This window comes from Electrona antarctica, assembly GCF_951216825.1.
Source record: "Electrona antarctica genome assembly, chromosome: 1".
Classification (NCBI taxonomy): domain Eukaryota; kingdom Metazoa; phylum Chordata; class Actinopteri; order Myctophiformes; family Myctophidae; genus Electrona; species Electrona antarctica.
The window spans coordinates 61,414,321-61,429,324 of NC_136806.1; the positions used below are offsets into that span (position 1 = coordinate 61,414,321).

Here is a 15,004-nt window from a genome sequence, read left to right on the forward strand (position 1 = left end):
ACAGGAAGTGCAGCCGTGGCCCAATTATAGCGTGACACCTCGGGCCGGCCGTTGCCATGGTTACGCCTTCCCTGCGGTCCCCTGGAGTGTGGCGCCGAGGAAGAAGGTCTTATCACATCAACCATCGTTACGGCAACAAGCAAAAACCCACCCTGCAGCCGCGGCCCGGCTGGCTCTCTATGCTCGCCCACAGGTTTTAGCATGTGTGTCTGTGTGCCTACATTATGATATGAACGTGAATAGAGGAAATTGCATCCGTGTGTGAACAGCGGAGGGTTTATTAGTAAATTGTTTGTGTGTAAGTCAGGTTAGTTATTCGTGTGTGTGTGTGTGTGTGTTTTGTATGCAATTGCGTGTGTGCACCGTGAACTGGACTTGCCAAATCTGGCATGTAGGTGTGTTTGTGTGTATGTGTCTGTGGGGTTGTGATAAGGCACATGGCCGCGCTATTAGGTGACTCATAATCCAGGCAGGCTCACAAGCACATGTGTTTACATCTGCACATACACAACATTTTCAAAAGGCACACGTAGGCACAACCCCAAACAACATACACACCCAATAATACAATATAAATTACCCCCATACACACACACACACACACACACACACATACACACACACACACAATATAAAAGCACCTTACAGACAAATACATTGTTAATTTCTTCTTTTATTTCAAAAGGGCAAACAGAGCTATACAGTACGAGTTGCACATGAAATAATTTAGCTTATGCTTAACTCATTCATCTCTTAGTGATGCAGTGACGTCAGAACAACAGAATCAAAACTCCCCATTGAAAAACAATTGTTTGGCTCCTTTTTTTTTTTGTCATTTTCTTTTTTAAGTTGAAACACAATACATCCAAACTGGAAAGGGATGTTAAAAAAAGACATTATGTTTTTCCAGATTATTTACAGTATATGTACATTTTGTCATCGCCTAAGTGTTGACACATTGGTTTTTCTCTTTCTCTCCTAGTCTGAGCCACTGATTGTCAAAAGAAAGGATGGGAACGAGTGTGAATATTCTCAAGAGCTGCGGCTCCTCAATTTTGACGTCAGATCGGACGATCTTTGTGCTACGTATCCGAGCATTTTAAAACACGGCCCTCCTGTGTGTTCAAAACTAACAGGTCCTTTATAAGCAAATCAATCCAAATCGGGAACCCCCTCTGAAAAAAAGTGTTGCTGTCACACAATGTCACTATCCCTCCAAGGCTCCACTGCTCCTCTCCTGTGCCAGACCCAATGTAAAGTCGGACCCCCTCAGATCGTACCCGGGGACCCTGCCCTCGAACCCGGGGCCTCCCGGCTTCCTCTTCAGCTCCTCGCACTTCCTGTATTTACAGATCTGGTGTCCCCTCTTGCGATTGCGGCAGCTGCTGCACTGGTCGCAGTTCCTTTGGCGCCGACACGGCACACACTCGCCACACCTCTTTCTCTTCCTCCTCCCGCCGCCACCCCCGGCCAGGGACCCGGGGGAGTAGCCCTCGGCCACCAGCCCCTCGATCGCCTCGCCTCCCATGACCGTGTTCCTCCAGCGGCCTCCCCCCATCTGGAAGCCTGCCAGCGGGAACAGGGCAGGGCTGAAGGGGAACCAGGCTCCGAGAAAGGGCTGGAACTCCGTCCCGCAGCCCAGGGAGTCCTCTTCCTCCTCGTCGGGCCCCGAGCCGCTCCCCTCCCCGCCGTCCCCGGCCTTCTCCCCCCCACCGACCTCCCCTCGGCCGGCCGGCTGGCTGCTCTGAGGGCCGAGCGCGGCCTGCTCCGTGGTCGGGGTGAGAGCCAGCAGCCCTGCCCGCATTAGCAGCTCGGCGGCGTGGGCCAGGTGGAGCCCACTGGGGGACTCCCACATGTCGGGCCAGGAGGGGGCCCGGCGGTGCTTGTGGTGCCCAGACTGGGTTGAGGAGGAACGCTGCTGGGCCGGGGAGGGCTGGATGAGGCCTGTGACGTCCATGGCTGTGGAGGGGGTGGAGATGTAGTGAGACAGGGTGTATGGGTGAGTGGAGCGCTTCAGGCTGGGTCTCAGTGGCGCGTTGGGGATTTTAGCGCTGCTGTGGGCCTGGTCGGAGGAGGAAGGCCCGGCGATCTCTACAGCAGTGGACATAGCAGAGAGCGTGCACGCGCGCTGCGTATCGGTGTGTGTGTGTGTGTGCGCGGAGGAGGTAAGGGAAATGGGGATTGAAGCCGATGTGGGGTTGACAACCGTCCCGCAGTTACTTCAGCCAAAATGGCAAGCCTTGGCCGGTGTCCCTATTCCCATTCTCCGCAGCAGCTTCAGAGTCCTGGAGAGCTGGAAATGAATGGGGGATGGAGAGAGAGAGAGAGAGGAAGGTTAAGAATAGAAATGTTGGAGGGAGGAAAATAGAAAGGAGAGGAAAAGGGGATAGGAGACTGACAAATGTTTCCCTTAAGCTTTACCCTTGTTAGAACGTTAACAATGTTCCTCTTTGAAAGAATGGTAAATAAAATGTACATGTTCAATGTTTAGAATATTCTACAAGTCCCAGGACAAACATTAAACAGGCCTACACATCAGATTGCATGCTTTGCCCATGATTTCCGCACACAAGTGGCAGTATCCCTTTAAGAATTTCACGGTATATCAATGCAATCAATAACAGAGCGACAACAATATGCAAAGATATGCGCATATGCGCAGGTCAAATGTGGAGCGCGCTTTTCAAATACATTTTGACGACTGCTGTTATGTGTGCCAGCCATAACAAAAAGCATAGTCGAGGAAGGACACACAGATCGTGGACCATGGAAAAAATAGGTTGTCTTTTGTCTGGTATCGACGAGGGCGACGCGAGGTGCGCAACGATGCGGTTGCTGGGCTAAAAAAAAGAGACTAGGCAACAGTCCTTGTTCACATTTGTTGGAAAAACTGTTAAAGCGATTAATAGTTTACGTATACTATTGTGAAACGACGGGCCAACGACTCGCCTCCTAGCGCACTGATCGATTAGTCATTCCACATAATTAGCGTTACCTAAGAACGCGGTGCGACCAACGCGATGGCGAGAGCTGACCACAGTCCGAGTGGTCGTTGCGACACGTCTCTCTCTCTCTCTCGCCGCGCGGAGAAAGAAAGCGACCGCCAGACAACACCGAATCGACACACGGTCGCCTCAAAACGCGTCTCCTTACCTCGTGATGAATGTGTCCACGCTCTCCCATCGACGATTATGGCCAAAGTCGCGGAACTATTCGTGTGAATCTAGCGCATATTATGGACGGCGGACCTCCTGTTTCTTCCACCTCTCTCCGTCCCCGCTTTTCCCCGCGGAGGGTATGCAAACACACTTCACGGAATTTGGGGGCGTCGCTCAAAATACGAAGTGGACTCTTTTTTGCTACTGAAATAACAGCGAACCTCCGACCCCATAGTAGTAGCCTCGCTGACAGCCTTATTCATGTGCTGTACTCATAAGTCAAAACATTAGCATTTCATCTGATGTACACAGTCAAATGAACCAATTTAATTAATTGATTAAACTCAAGAGTGTACACATGCACGGTGGACCCACAAGTGCTCAATATCTGAGTTTCACGTGGATAAGTAAAAAAAAAGAAAAGAAAACAAATGTCACTCAAATGTATCCCTTAAGCATATTCAAAATGAAAATAATTAAATATAACGGTCTATACGTTGGGTTAACAAAATGTAGAAATGCAAAAGTGCTATAAACAAGTAGGCTACATGCTATTAACCATTAAATAAAATTGAATAATGTAGGAAAATAATAAAGGACAACCTAAGGTATTACGTAATTTACATGGTGCACAAACCATATGGGGGGGGGGGGGGGGGGGGGGGTTGACATCATGTTGAAGAATAATAGGCCTATATCGACTTCTGTAGTGGACCAGTGATGTGTTGCGTGTATTTGTGATAGCTATACATTTATTATATTCATTTATAGGCTACATAATTCAATTGACTAATATAGGCCTACATAAAATCGTTTTTTAATGGGCCAAATAAGAACACCCCGTCTTAAAACTTAATGTACAACTCTAGTGAGTGGCCTAATACTGCCCATTTCTGGCTGTCAGACAGTAGTATTGTCGGAGTTTTACTCGGACTCGGTTGATCTTCTAGGTCTAGAGACAAGGCCAGCAGTGGAGGGCTGTGGTATACGTCTCCCCTCCCTTTCTAGAAATGCACCATCCTGTCTAGTAGGGGTGACTCCTTAGAGCCGGGATAATAGAGTCCAGTCCACCTCTTGTGAGTGTCCTCAGTCTTGGCTGCGTGCCAGATGCATCGTGCGTGTGTGTGTGTCACTATGGGAGCGGGGCTCACCATAATCGCACACACTGTCTGGTCTGGACTATTTATGAAGACACAGCGTCTTCTAGCGGCCACCGCAGATACTGCCACATCTTAAAATGGCCACTGGCGGTGGTGGACACTGCAGCATAACGGCCTACTCACCACTTCCTCCAGAGCAGGCAGCTCCAAAAGGCCTCACAATGAACAGCCTGGAACCCTCTGCAGGGGTCAAACAGGGCTAAACCTGCTGGGTTTACGCATTTCCCTTGACCACGCGGTAGTCCCAACACATTTTCCACCGCTCTTTTTTACATTTCTTGCTAGTTACAACGTAATGTTGCAAATAAATTGCAGTCGAATCACATTTAAATGAGGACGTTCGATTTAGATTTTACCCATTGGTCCCCGAATCCCCGATTTGGCCCCGCTTTATCGAAAAGTCTTAGTGGAAACACTAAAGAGGGGATAGCAAAAGTTCTGAGATCTCGAGAGACAACTTTAATTCACAATACACAGAACAATGAATCATTTGTCATCAAGTCAACACAGCATGCAATAGAAAAGTAACTCTGATGGAATAGCAAAACATTATCAGCAGACATTTAGTTTGAACACTTTACAGATTAAATAGAACATTCTATTCACAGGAAGCAGACAGAACCAGTGTCAAGAGGACAGTGTCTCCCACTCCTTTTAAGCCGAAAATGTGCGCAATATCCGGCTTTCATTAAGACCACCACCTTTTCATCCGCTTGGCTTAGCAGCTTTTGCACTTTCAGTGCAAAAATAAAAGGGATTTCTGAGAGGCTGTGCCACTGTAGGTCTAAAACAATGTAATTTTAATCATAGATGGTAGCACTGAACTCATTGAGATAAATACCTTCCTCGTCATTTCTCAACCACCTGCTCTGTGCAGAAGGTGGGAACACAGATGTCGGACATGAACGTATGATTCAGGTACAGGGCACATTTTCACCTCACAGCATGAGCATAATCAGACAAAACTTTATACAGAGGTCAGAATGCCACTGCTAAATCAAATACTTATCAGACTGTCGAGACACCATTTGTTCACGCCTGAATCTTAATTTTTCAAGGTGAAGAAGTTAAATAAAAGTGTGGAATGTATGGGGAAATATATTTTTTTTTTTGCATTTTCCAAGTTCAGACTCTCCCACATTCTGAATGAATTAGAAATGCAGCATTGTACACAAATGGGCATGGGTTCTGGGACGAAGGACTATTTAAGTGATTGTATTATCACACTGTGACCAGTGCCATGACACTGAGTGATTGTGGCTGAAGCAAAGAAAAAGGCGATGGGAGGAAGCAAGGGATGATAGAGCCCTCTGGATAGATCTGGTTGGTTTAGGCATCCTTCCTCTTAATGATGAGCGGTCCAACGTTGTCGCCCGTTTCCTCGTTGTGCTTGGTATGGGCGCCGTCACAGTATGGGAACTGCAACGAAAAACGTCTCAGTTACTTGGTAAAGTCCCATCTCCTCGGATCGGCAAATAAGCTACTTGGTCATGGCACCAACAGCCTTTGTATTGAGTTTGTGCTTGAAATGTACTGTAATTCTGCAAACTGTTAATACATTTTTCAATCAATCAATCAAAAACCAAAATCAACATGGTGTTCAACACACCTTTAACCCATTTTGACCTGAGATCAGATTCTAAAAATGTCTGTTTGAAAATGACAGTTTTCTGAAAAAGCTATGTTTCTATGTCAGTCATTTTTCAAAAATAGCAGATCTACAAGCTCATATGAGCTTGTAGATCTGCTATTTTTCAATAGCTAAAGCATAACATAATGCTAACACCAAAAGGGGTTCCCGCCCAAAATGGGTTAACGATATATTGTCATAATTGCACAAAATATGGAAAAATACATATACACCCGGTAATTCAATCTAGAGCATTTAGATGACATTACTTGTGTGTACTATAAACCAACACTGAGCAATGTGTATTAGATTTTATTCTCAATTATTTTTCTTAAATGGTACTTAAATGGTATTTTCCTCACCAACTGCCCAACATCTATTCATGGGTGTGATTTGTAACCCGTCATTACAACAGTGATTCTACACAACCAAAGAATGCCTTTTGTTAGACACCTTTAGCCTTGGAGAACCCTCTACCGCAAAGTGCAATTTATTATAGGACACATTAAAAGGTTTTATGTAGATTTCTGCAGTGTACGCCTTTGGAAGCATACTATATATATATGAGGTTATAACAATAACATTTACCGGTAACTGTATTTTGTCTCAAAAACGTCTGCTACGTCAAACTTGGTGCCAGACAGTAATATGAAGCCCTTTCCCACAGGGAATCTACAGCATTGCTGGATAATTTAAAAAAAAAAAAAGGTGTACAGTCGTTCATTCTCCTCTAGGTGTCTCTGTTCCAAAGTTGAACGTTAAGTGCTATAGTACTATGTAGCACGTGAGATGATGACATATGTATTTGCAACAAACAGAAATACTCCACTGTTAGTTTATTTATCTCAGTCATGGTTTGACAAGGCAGTTAAAACATACAAAATTAAAGCATTTTCCTGACTACCTATGGGCTACATTTTCCAGCCTCACTGTGGATACATATACCATTGTAGATATAAAATAATTAAATAAACACTGCATGGTTGCCTGGACCGTGGCTCAGCGGTCCAGGCACCTTGGCTGGTAATCCAGTCTGGCAGAGTGCCGCGGGTTCGACTCCCGATCTCGACGGCCTTTACTGCATGTCTTCCCCCCCCCCCATCTCTCTTCCCATTTCCAGTCAGCCTAATGTCTGTCCCTACATAAAAATTATTAAATAAAAAAGGCGAAAGCCACAAAAAAACATCTACAAAAAGAAACACTGTATGGTTTGGGTGTCGGCTGACAAAATACATAACCTTCAGCAACATTCCCAAATAACACATGTATTCTGTGCTCTCTACCTGTCCTCAAACGAGCATGACAGTGTAATCAAAATAATAATGGTCAGATCGCATACAGACAGATTATTTATTTACTGCAGAGAGAACACGTTTGACTGATCACTCGTCACTCTCGTGGTGTTTTTCCCTCTCTCACTGGTTCCATAAGGATACAGTATGTCCACATGTCTTCTCGTCAAGATGTAAACATTGAGAACTGTTTTGACGTGAGGGGAGGGGAGGCGGCTATCAGATCAGAACACACGAACATTTTCTAATGGCGAATAATAAGAATACCACCGTCGATCCAAGTCAAAGATAGGAGAGATGGAAGATGGTGTACTGCAGTGACAGTATACACACCAGCGTCACTGACAAGCAAACTTACGAACTACAGACTGGCAAGCCAAGTAGCCTAGCATCCTGATCCTACTAGCCTACATGTAGGCAGGAAGATGGCACCCAAATAAGCCAAAATCCTACCAAACTACGCTCTCCCCCTATAGACTGAAAAGTACATAACTTTTACAGCTACTGCTAATTAACTCTCCAACTCTAAATGCCTTTTCAGACGCGGAGTGACTGACGTGCCTAATAATTCATTTTCAATGAGAGGCGTGCGTTTATTTTGGAGACAGAGTAGTTGAGGGGTGATGACGCAAGCGTATTTTCACGGGCGCGGTCCCGTGAAATTGCAGCGCGTGTGCTTGTTTCGTGCACACGCCCACGGGGGTGAGCTAGACCTGGGGGTGTGGTGAGCTTTTCCACTCCCACTCTATGCGCCCCACGCCCCTCATGACTTGAGCAAGACCCGTTGCTGATCCAGGCGGCAGTGCCTGCATCAGAAAAGCCTTTACTCTCTAAATCAATTATGTTAAGGGAGATTTCTGGAGCGCAATTTGAGGCTCTCACTTCCCAGTGAGTTATGAGTTTGCGGTAGAGGAATCTTTGGGTAATAAAATAAATCACAATCACAGTCATGAAACAGACTAAGGCCTGCACACATTATATGCAATCACTGACGACTTAACCCTTTGCCCCAAGGTCTGACCTTCTTTGATTTCCAACAGCGGCAGTAGACCGCCTTAGTGCCGATGTCCTCCATATCAAAGCTGTGGACCACTTTGGGGCTGTCTTTGTTGATGCATGTGTTGACCTGGCCCTTCTTACAGCTGCTTCCGCTCAGGTACCGACTGACCAGGAAACCTCCCACAGCTGCCACCACCGCCACTGGGACTGCTACAATTAACTGATCTGCAAGAGACAGGTTGGAATATATCAAAACGTTTCGATGTCACAGACGGTACATCCACTACCCCAGAGCACTGTAACCGAGCATGGTTTTAATGGTTTAGGAGTTTCAAGTTCTGCCTATGAACCGGTCCCCAAATCTGCATTCAATTACATTCATTTGTGACCTAGGTGGTAGTAGTATTTCCTATATAGAGAAGAGATGTGCCATCAGTGTGCTTGAACACATTTCTCAGGGATTATGGTCGTTTTGTTTTGTTTGTTTGATTGATTGATTGATTGATTGAAGAGAATGGGCGGGCGGGAGCTGAACAGCCGCCCTGCACTCAACTCATTGTTTGAGTAGCACACACACTACTGTTACATCAATATTAACACTAGAATTCAACACTATAGTCCAAGCCATTACATATGAAACAAACATAATCATTCATCGTTACAGCAAAAATAATACTGCTTGGTCAAGTCACCCATGGTTGGTAATGGTATAGTAAAAAACTGAAATACGAGACTCAAAGCTTGTTCTCTATTCATTGGCAAATGGGTTATGCATATGGGTTATTGCAACAACGCTGGTTAACAAACTGCCCTCGGGCGCTTTGGTGTAGAGCACATCAAAGCCTTCTACAAAAACCTAGGTGTATGTAAAGATGATTTTAAAATGGTAACAACTGAGGAGGTACTTAAAAAACAGAGTGCCCTCCAACCCCACAAGGCCACTGGCCATGACAACATTCCCTCCACATTTCTCAGACTCTGCCATCTCTATAGCTCCAATCATCACCCACATAATAAACTTCTCCATCAAACAGGGACAGGTCCCCCAAGATTTTAAACTGGCCAAAGTAACCCCCCTGCACAAGAAAGGGAGCAAATTAGACCCCGGCAACTACCGCCCTATTTCTATTCTTAGATCCATCTCGAAAGTGAAGGATACAAATTCCACTCCGGTTTCAGAACATCCCACTACACTGACACATGCCTCCTCTATTTGAGTGACCACATCAAACACGAGGTGGATGCTGGCAAATACTGCGGCATGGTCATGATGGACCTCCAAAAAGGCTTTGGACACCGTGAACCACTCCATACTGGTTAACAAGCTACAGGTTTTGATAGCACATCAGTGAGCTGGATGCAATCCTACCTGGAGGGGAGAGAACAGATGGTGGAGGTGAACGGAACACTGTCCCAGTGAGCTGTGGCGTTCCACAAGGAATCATACTAGGGCCTTTACTGTTCAGAATATATGTAAATGACATGACATCAGCTTGTGACTGCAACTTGTTCCTGTTCGCAGATGACTCAGCACTGCTGGTCTCGGACAGGAACAATCTGCAGGTTGAAAAGGCCCTCAGCTCTGAACTCTGTAGTATCTGCATCTGGCTCGCTGATAACAAGCTATCTTTACACCTGGGAAAAACTGAATCCATTCTCTTTGGATCAAATAGTACTCTCAACAAGGCAGATGGCTTCTTGGTTAGAGTGGGTGACAATATTATCACACGAAAAGATGAAATTACCTACCTAGGTTCCATCCTAGAGGAAAATCTTTCCGGTGATAAAATGGCCACCAACGTAATCAAAAAAGTCAACCAAAGAACAAGATTCCTATACAGGATCTCCTCGCTGGTCAACAAAAACACCTTGAAGACCCTAACAGGAGCCCTCGTACAAGGTTTCTTCGACTATGCATGCACCTCTTGGTACCACAGCACCTCAAAGGCCCTTAAAACTAGGCTCCAGACTTCCCAAAACAAACTGGTCAGGCTCCTACTTGGCCTCACCCCCCGAACCCACCTCACCCTGCCCACTTTGACAGGCTGGAATGGCTTAGGGTTGACGACAGAGTACAGCATCTTGCAATGGGTCTGGTCCACAAGATTCGATACACCGAAGATACCTGTCAAAATACTTCCTTAATGTCAACGAAGTCCACACCCACAACACCAGAGGGAGTTCAACAAACCATGTACAACCCAGATTCGGCACAAACAAGGGACTACATTCATTTCGCTCCTATGCCACCAAAATGTGGAACGCCCTACCAACAGTCATTAAGACATGCAAATCCCTTGACTCCTTCAAAACCGCTCTCAAAGGGCACCTACGGACGGCTGCAATTCGAAACTGGCCTCCGTAAAATCTGAATGTTTTTTTCCCGTTATTTACCCCCTCTATGATGATTTCCTGTTTTTGGCTATATAATGTTATGATGAATTGAAAAAGGTGGACTCTCTTGTAAACAAGTGCTTATTGCTTTATTGGGTCGTCCACTCACAGTTGACAGTTTTTGTATTGAGTTGTGCTTGAAATGTACTGTAATTCTGCAAATTAATAAATAAATACTTCAATCAATCAATGCTTTCATGGTTACATGGAGGACCCTTATGTAAACACGTCTCAGTGCTTTGCCTTTTTCTGGTTTTATCCTCTTAGATTTTGTATTGACTTGTACTTTCATGGAACTGTATCCAAACAAACTGTTAATACAATTTTCAAATCGATCAAACAAACAAACAAAACCTTTGTTCGAATACTACTCAGTCTCACACTGTGAGTGAGTTTTTCTTGTATCAAATCCCACCAGAGAACCCATTCCTACGGTCTACTTCTCAGTTTCATACCGTCAGTCTAAATACAAAACAATTATGAAGGGGTGTTGCTTCCCACTCTCCTGTACTGTTGTGTGAATTGGATTCAAATTGGAATAAAATTATCCTTCTGAAGCTCTAATCGTCACACTGCTGCCACATCACATGATAACTAAATCGTACTGTGTACATGACCACGTGATTCGTGATTTCACCATACACATACTGTGTAGCAGCATAATACACGGCTCATTTTTTGTTTGGGTAATCTTTCCTCTAAAAACGGTTAATGAATATAAATGATTGATGAGCCCTACCCCTACCCCACTTGGCATCTCTAGTCTAAACTGCCTTGCCCTTGAGATACCAAACCACAAATTAGTTCCGTGATGGTTTGCCAAGTCAACATGACGCATGGCCAGGGATTATTGGTTGTGCAAATGCAATGCAAACACTTGTTGGGCGGATTAGGCTTTAGATTATGGGTGCACAAACCAAAGATTTTACACTTATTGTAAGAAGGGTGCACCTGCTGCGGATACGTAGGTGACGGCCGAGAGCAAGTCTTTAAAATAGTGATTGAGTGACACAAGTTGTAACACAACCCGTGGCTGCATTTAAATTATTGGCCGGTTTGCTACAGCAGCTGAGCTCAGCTGACCAAACAGCTCAGTACTTTATTTTAGGGGAAAACGTAAATAATTGCTTTTTGGACCTTAATTTAAAAACGACTTGGTATCATGGTTTGGTTTATGGATCGATATGATCTCCATTTCCCACATGCAGATTGCAGACGTCTGTCGTGCATTACTCAGACCATTCATCATCATCTTTAGGCTATACATGACACCAAGCTGCCTCCAAACAAACTAGGTTAGCTAGTATAGCAGCATTAGCTTAAGAAGTTATGTCGTTCAATACGTTACCTTTTGATAGCCGGAATCCTGAGCTTGGTAATGCAGGCATCGACAGCACTGGCAATTCTGGCATTGGCATTGCGGCTAAATCTGTCATAGTGTTCCGTTATGCCGGGTCTAACTGTTGTGTTGAACAAGGTCAACCCGGTGTGCGTGTGGTGGTGGTGCTCTGATCTGAACCCGTCATCAGCAGCAGCCAATAAGAACAGGGGAGGAACACTGGAACAGGCGTGATTTATTTCTAGGGACCAGCGCCTCCCAGTCCCAGCTTTCTTTTCGCAGATAAATAAAGCCTGGGACCGAGTCAGTTGAGGACAATCTGACTAATTACTGATCTGGGATCAGTTTCACTTTCCATTCAATACAATCACAGGCATGAGAAAACATACGTTTACATTACCAAAGCAAATGTGATACGAAAAACCGGCATAGAACGGATACGGAAATGGTTTGTGCGCGCGTACCGGATACAGTAGGCGGTCCCTAGAACGAACGTGCTCTGGTCCGTTAGAGCGGTTAGAGCTATGGACCACGCTACTTTAAACACAGAACAAAATGCATTGTCATAAAATACAATATAGTCCGGCAGCCGAGGTGGACGGGTGGGAAATTTGGTATATAGTCCTTTTTATTGGCCTAAAATATTTCCTATATACATACATTCATGAATCCAATTGCTGACCGGCTGAACGTATTGGGTAATTTCTTTTTATAGGAGTTTCTTGTGACCCTACCATTAACATCCTATGGCAGGCAAACATGTCAAACTTTCCTTTTGCTTTAAGTAGCATGTGACATGTCAAACTAGGGGTTTTTCATGATTCTGAATCCATTCCAAGCATTAGTTTTGCACAAAATACACTCCTTGGGCTAAAAACGGCCATAGACATGACAATGTGATGAGGTCAGCACATTTTGGGCACATTTGGGCAAGTGGCTATGGCTGCTTTTAGCCCAAGGAGTGTATTTTGTGCAAAACTAATGCTTGGAATGGATTCAGAATCATGAAAAACCCCTAGTTTGACATGTCACATGCTACTTAAAGCAAAAGGAAAATTTGACATTTTTGCCAGCAATAGGATGTTAATGGTAGGGTCACAAGAAACCCCTATAAAAAAAGATTGCCCAATACTAAAGCCGGTCAGCAAGTGGATTCATGAATGTATGTATAGACAATATTTTAGGCCAATAAAAAAAGACTATACCAAATTTCCCAAAAATAAGCCTGTCGGCTGCCGGACTAATAGTTTACACACAAATTGCATATTTTGGATGCTACTCCCTTTAACAACCAAAGTTTTACTTAAAAAAACAAAACATGCGTTGTTGGAACAGAACCACCAACAGAGGGCAACCTCATCTTTATCCATAACGCATTGTGGAGGCATCACAAAAACATTCATGGTTGAAAATTCTTTGTACATATTCTACAATCCTTCTCGATTCCGGTTTGCTTACTCATTACTTACACAAGTGCATTTTTTTTAATCCATCTTGCTTTCATGTTAATCTTGATAGATAGCAGTCATGTTATTAATTTGGAGCTAGGACCTACACTACAGGAGATGCTGTTTTCACCATTAACATCACATTTTTCTATTATTCTACTTCAAGAGGGCAACCACTGAAGAGTGGACACCTAAATGTTAAATTGGCTATTATTTTCCCACAAACCAAACAAAAATAAATCTATGCTTTGGAGCATGGTCTGAAATAATGTGCATAGGATTCACGATTTGACATGGCCTTGCATTTCTACAACTGCTACAAAACCCATGGCTAGCCAGTCATTATGGTCATAAAGAAGTTGAACTAAGGGTAAATTCGATGATGTAGCCAAATCATGAATACTCTGCATTAGTTGACTGTCCTCAATGCAGTGGCTTCACCATTAGTAGTCCAGAGGCTTAGTGCACTTTTTTAGGAGAATAGTGCACTTGCGGATAAAAGCGCCAAATTTTGTATGAGGCTTCTTTACGTCATGCTAAAGGATTTTAGCCTAGGAGCCCTTGTCAAATATCTATTTTAAATATCAAATTGCAAGACTATCAATATCAATGAAATATGTGAAATATGTGAAAATCCGCCTAGTATTTTTCAGACTATATACATCATAAAATGATCAGATTACTTCCAAATGTGATAAAGTTGACTTATTTTGACATTATTAAAGTCACAGAACATGAAATATCATCAATAACACCTTTATTGCAATGAAGAATACAAATTAATATGCATCATAGTGCGAAACATGGTATAGAGCTATGCGCATTCTGCCTAGCTGTCACAATTGCATTTGCAAAGTGGGGAACAGTCCAAATTTGCATTGCTGCATTTGCAGGTACATCACCTTTACAGGTGCATCTGATCAGCTCTCTGCAAGCTCTGAAAACCTTTGGAATGGTCAGTCAAACTAGCACCCATGACCCTTCCTTGGGCCACCCATAGTTTTGTGGAGAAGGAATCATTTGATGGCTTTGTGTGCTGGTGGCCCAGATGCCTGCTTGGTAGACTGCCCGTTTCACATGTGAGTGCACCCTGGGTGGGAGGTAATTACTCTATCGTTCGATTTTGTTCACAGAAGAGTTATTTTCTTTTTTCGTTGATGGAGATCAAAGGACTGGATTTGTCGTACAAAATTACTGTCAGTCTTTCAAGCTCCCGGAAGTGCTGGAAGCGATGCTTTGCCAGATTGACGAATGTTTCGGTCGCAGCATCATAGGCTTGCCAGGTCCGCCAATCTGACTTCTTACCCTTTCCATTAATAGCCGGGGAGCGGGAATAGAGATGAACCTGTGATGTCATGACATACTTTTTATTTGTGTTTTTTCTATTCACTTGGTCATTAAGGAACACAGAATGAGAGGTCTGCTCTGATCTGACCAAATTAATAGAAAACAAATACAAATAAAAAGTATGTCATGACATCACAGGTCCTCTCAAATTTTGGGTGACTGGCTCCCCGGCTATTAAGGCATATGTTGTGTCACAACCGGAATATGCGTGAAACATAGGCAGGGCTGGAGATTTGG

General features: G+C 44.1%; 2 protein-coding genes across 2 annotated transcripts; both read right to left on the reverse strand.

Moving 5' to 3' along the window:
- Positions 1 to 653: 653 nt before the first annotated feature.
- On the reverse strand, positions 654 to 3,322 carry cxxc5b (CXXC finger protein 5b). Its single transcript, XM_079508625.1, has 2 exons — positions 3,154 to 3,322; positions 654 to 2,293 (listed from the first exon to the last, which is right to left on the reverse strand). Exon 2 carries the CDS (start codon positions 2,105 to 2,107, stop codon positions 1,208 to 1,210), a length of 900 nt encoding a protein of 299 aa, XP_079364751.1. The 5' UTR covers positions 2,108 to 2,293; positions 3,154 to 3,322; the 3' UTR covers positions 654 to 1,207.
- Positions 3,323 to 4,754: 1,432 nt separating this feature from the next.
- Positions 4,755 to 12,205, reverse strand: LOC306928520 (CDGSH iron-sulfur domain-containing protein 1). The gene is made up of 3 exons (XM_079508716.1): positions 11,982 to 12,205; positions 8,262 to 8,464; positions 4,755 to 5,737 (listed from the first exon to the last, which is right to left on the reverse strand). Exons 1-3 carry the CDS (start codon positions 12,067 to 12,069, stop codon positions 5,648 to 5,650), a joined length of 381 nt encoding a protein of 126 aa, XP_079364842.1. The 5' UTR covers positions 12,070 to 12,205; the 3' UTR covers positions 4,755 to 5,647.
- Between the last annotated feature and the right edge of the window lie 2,799 nt (positions 12,206 to 15,004).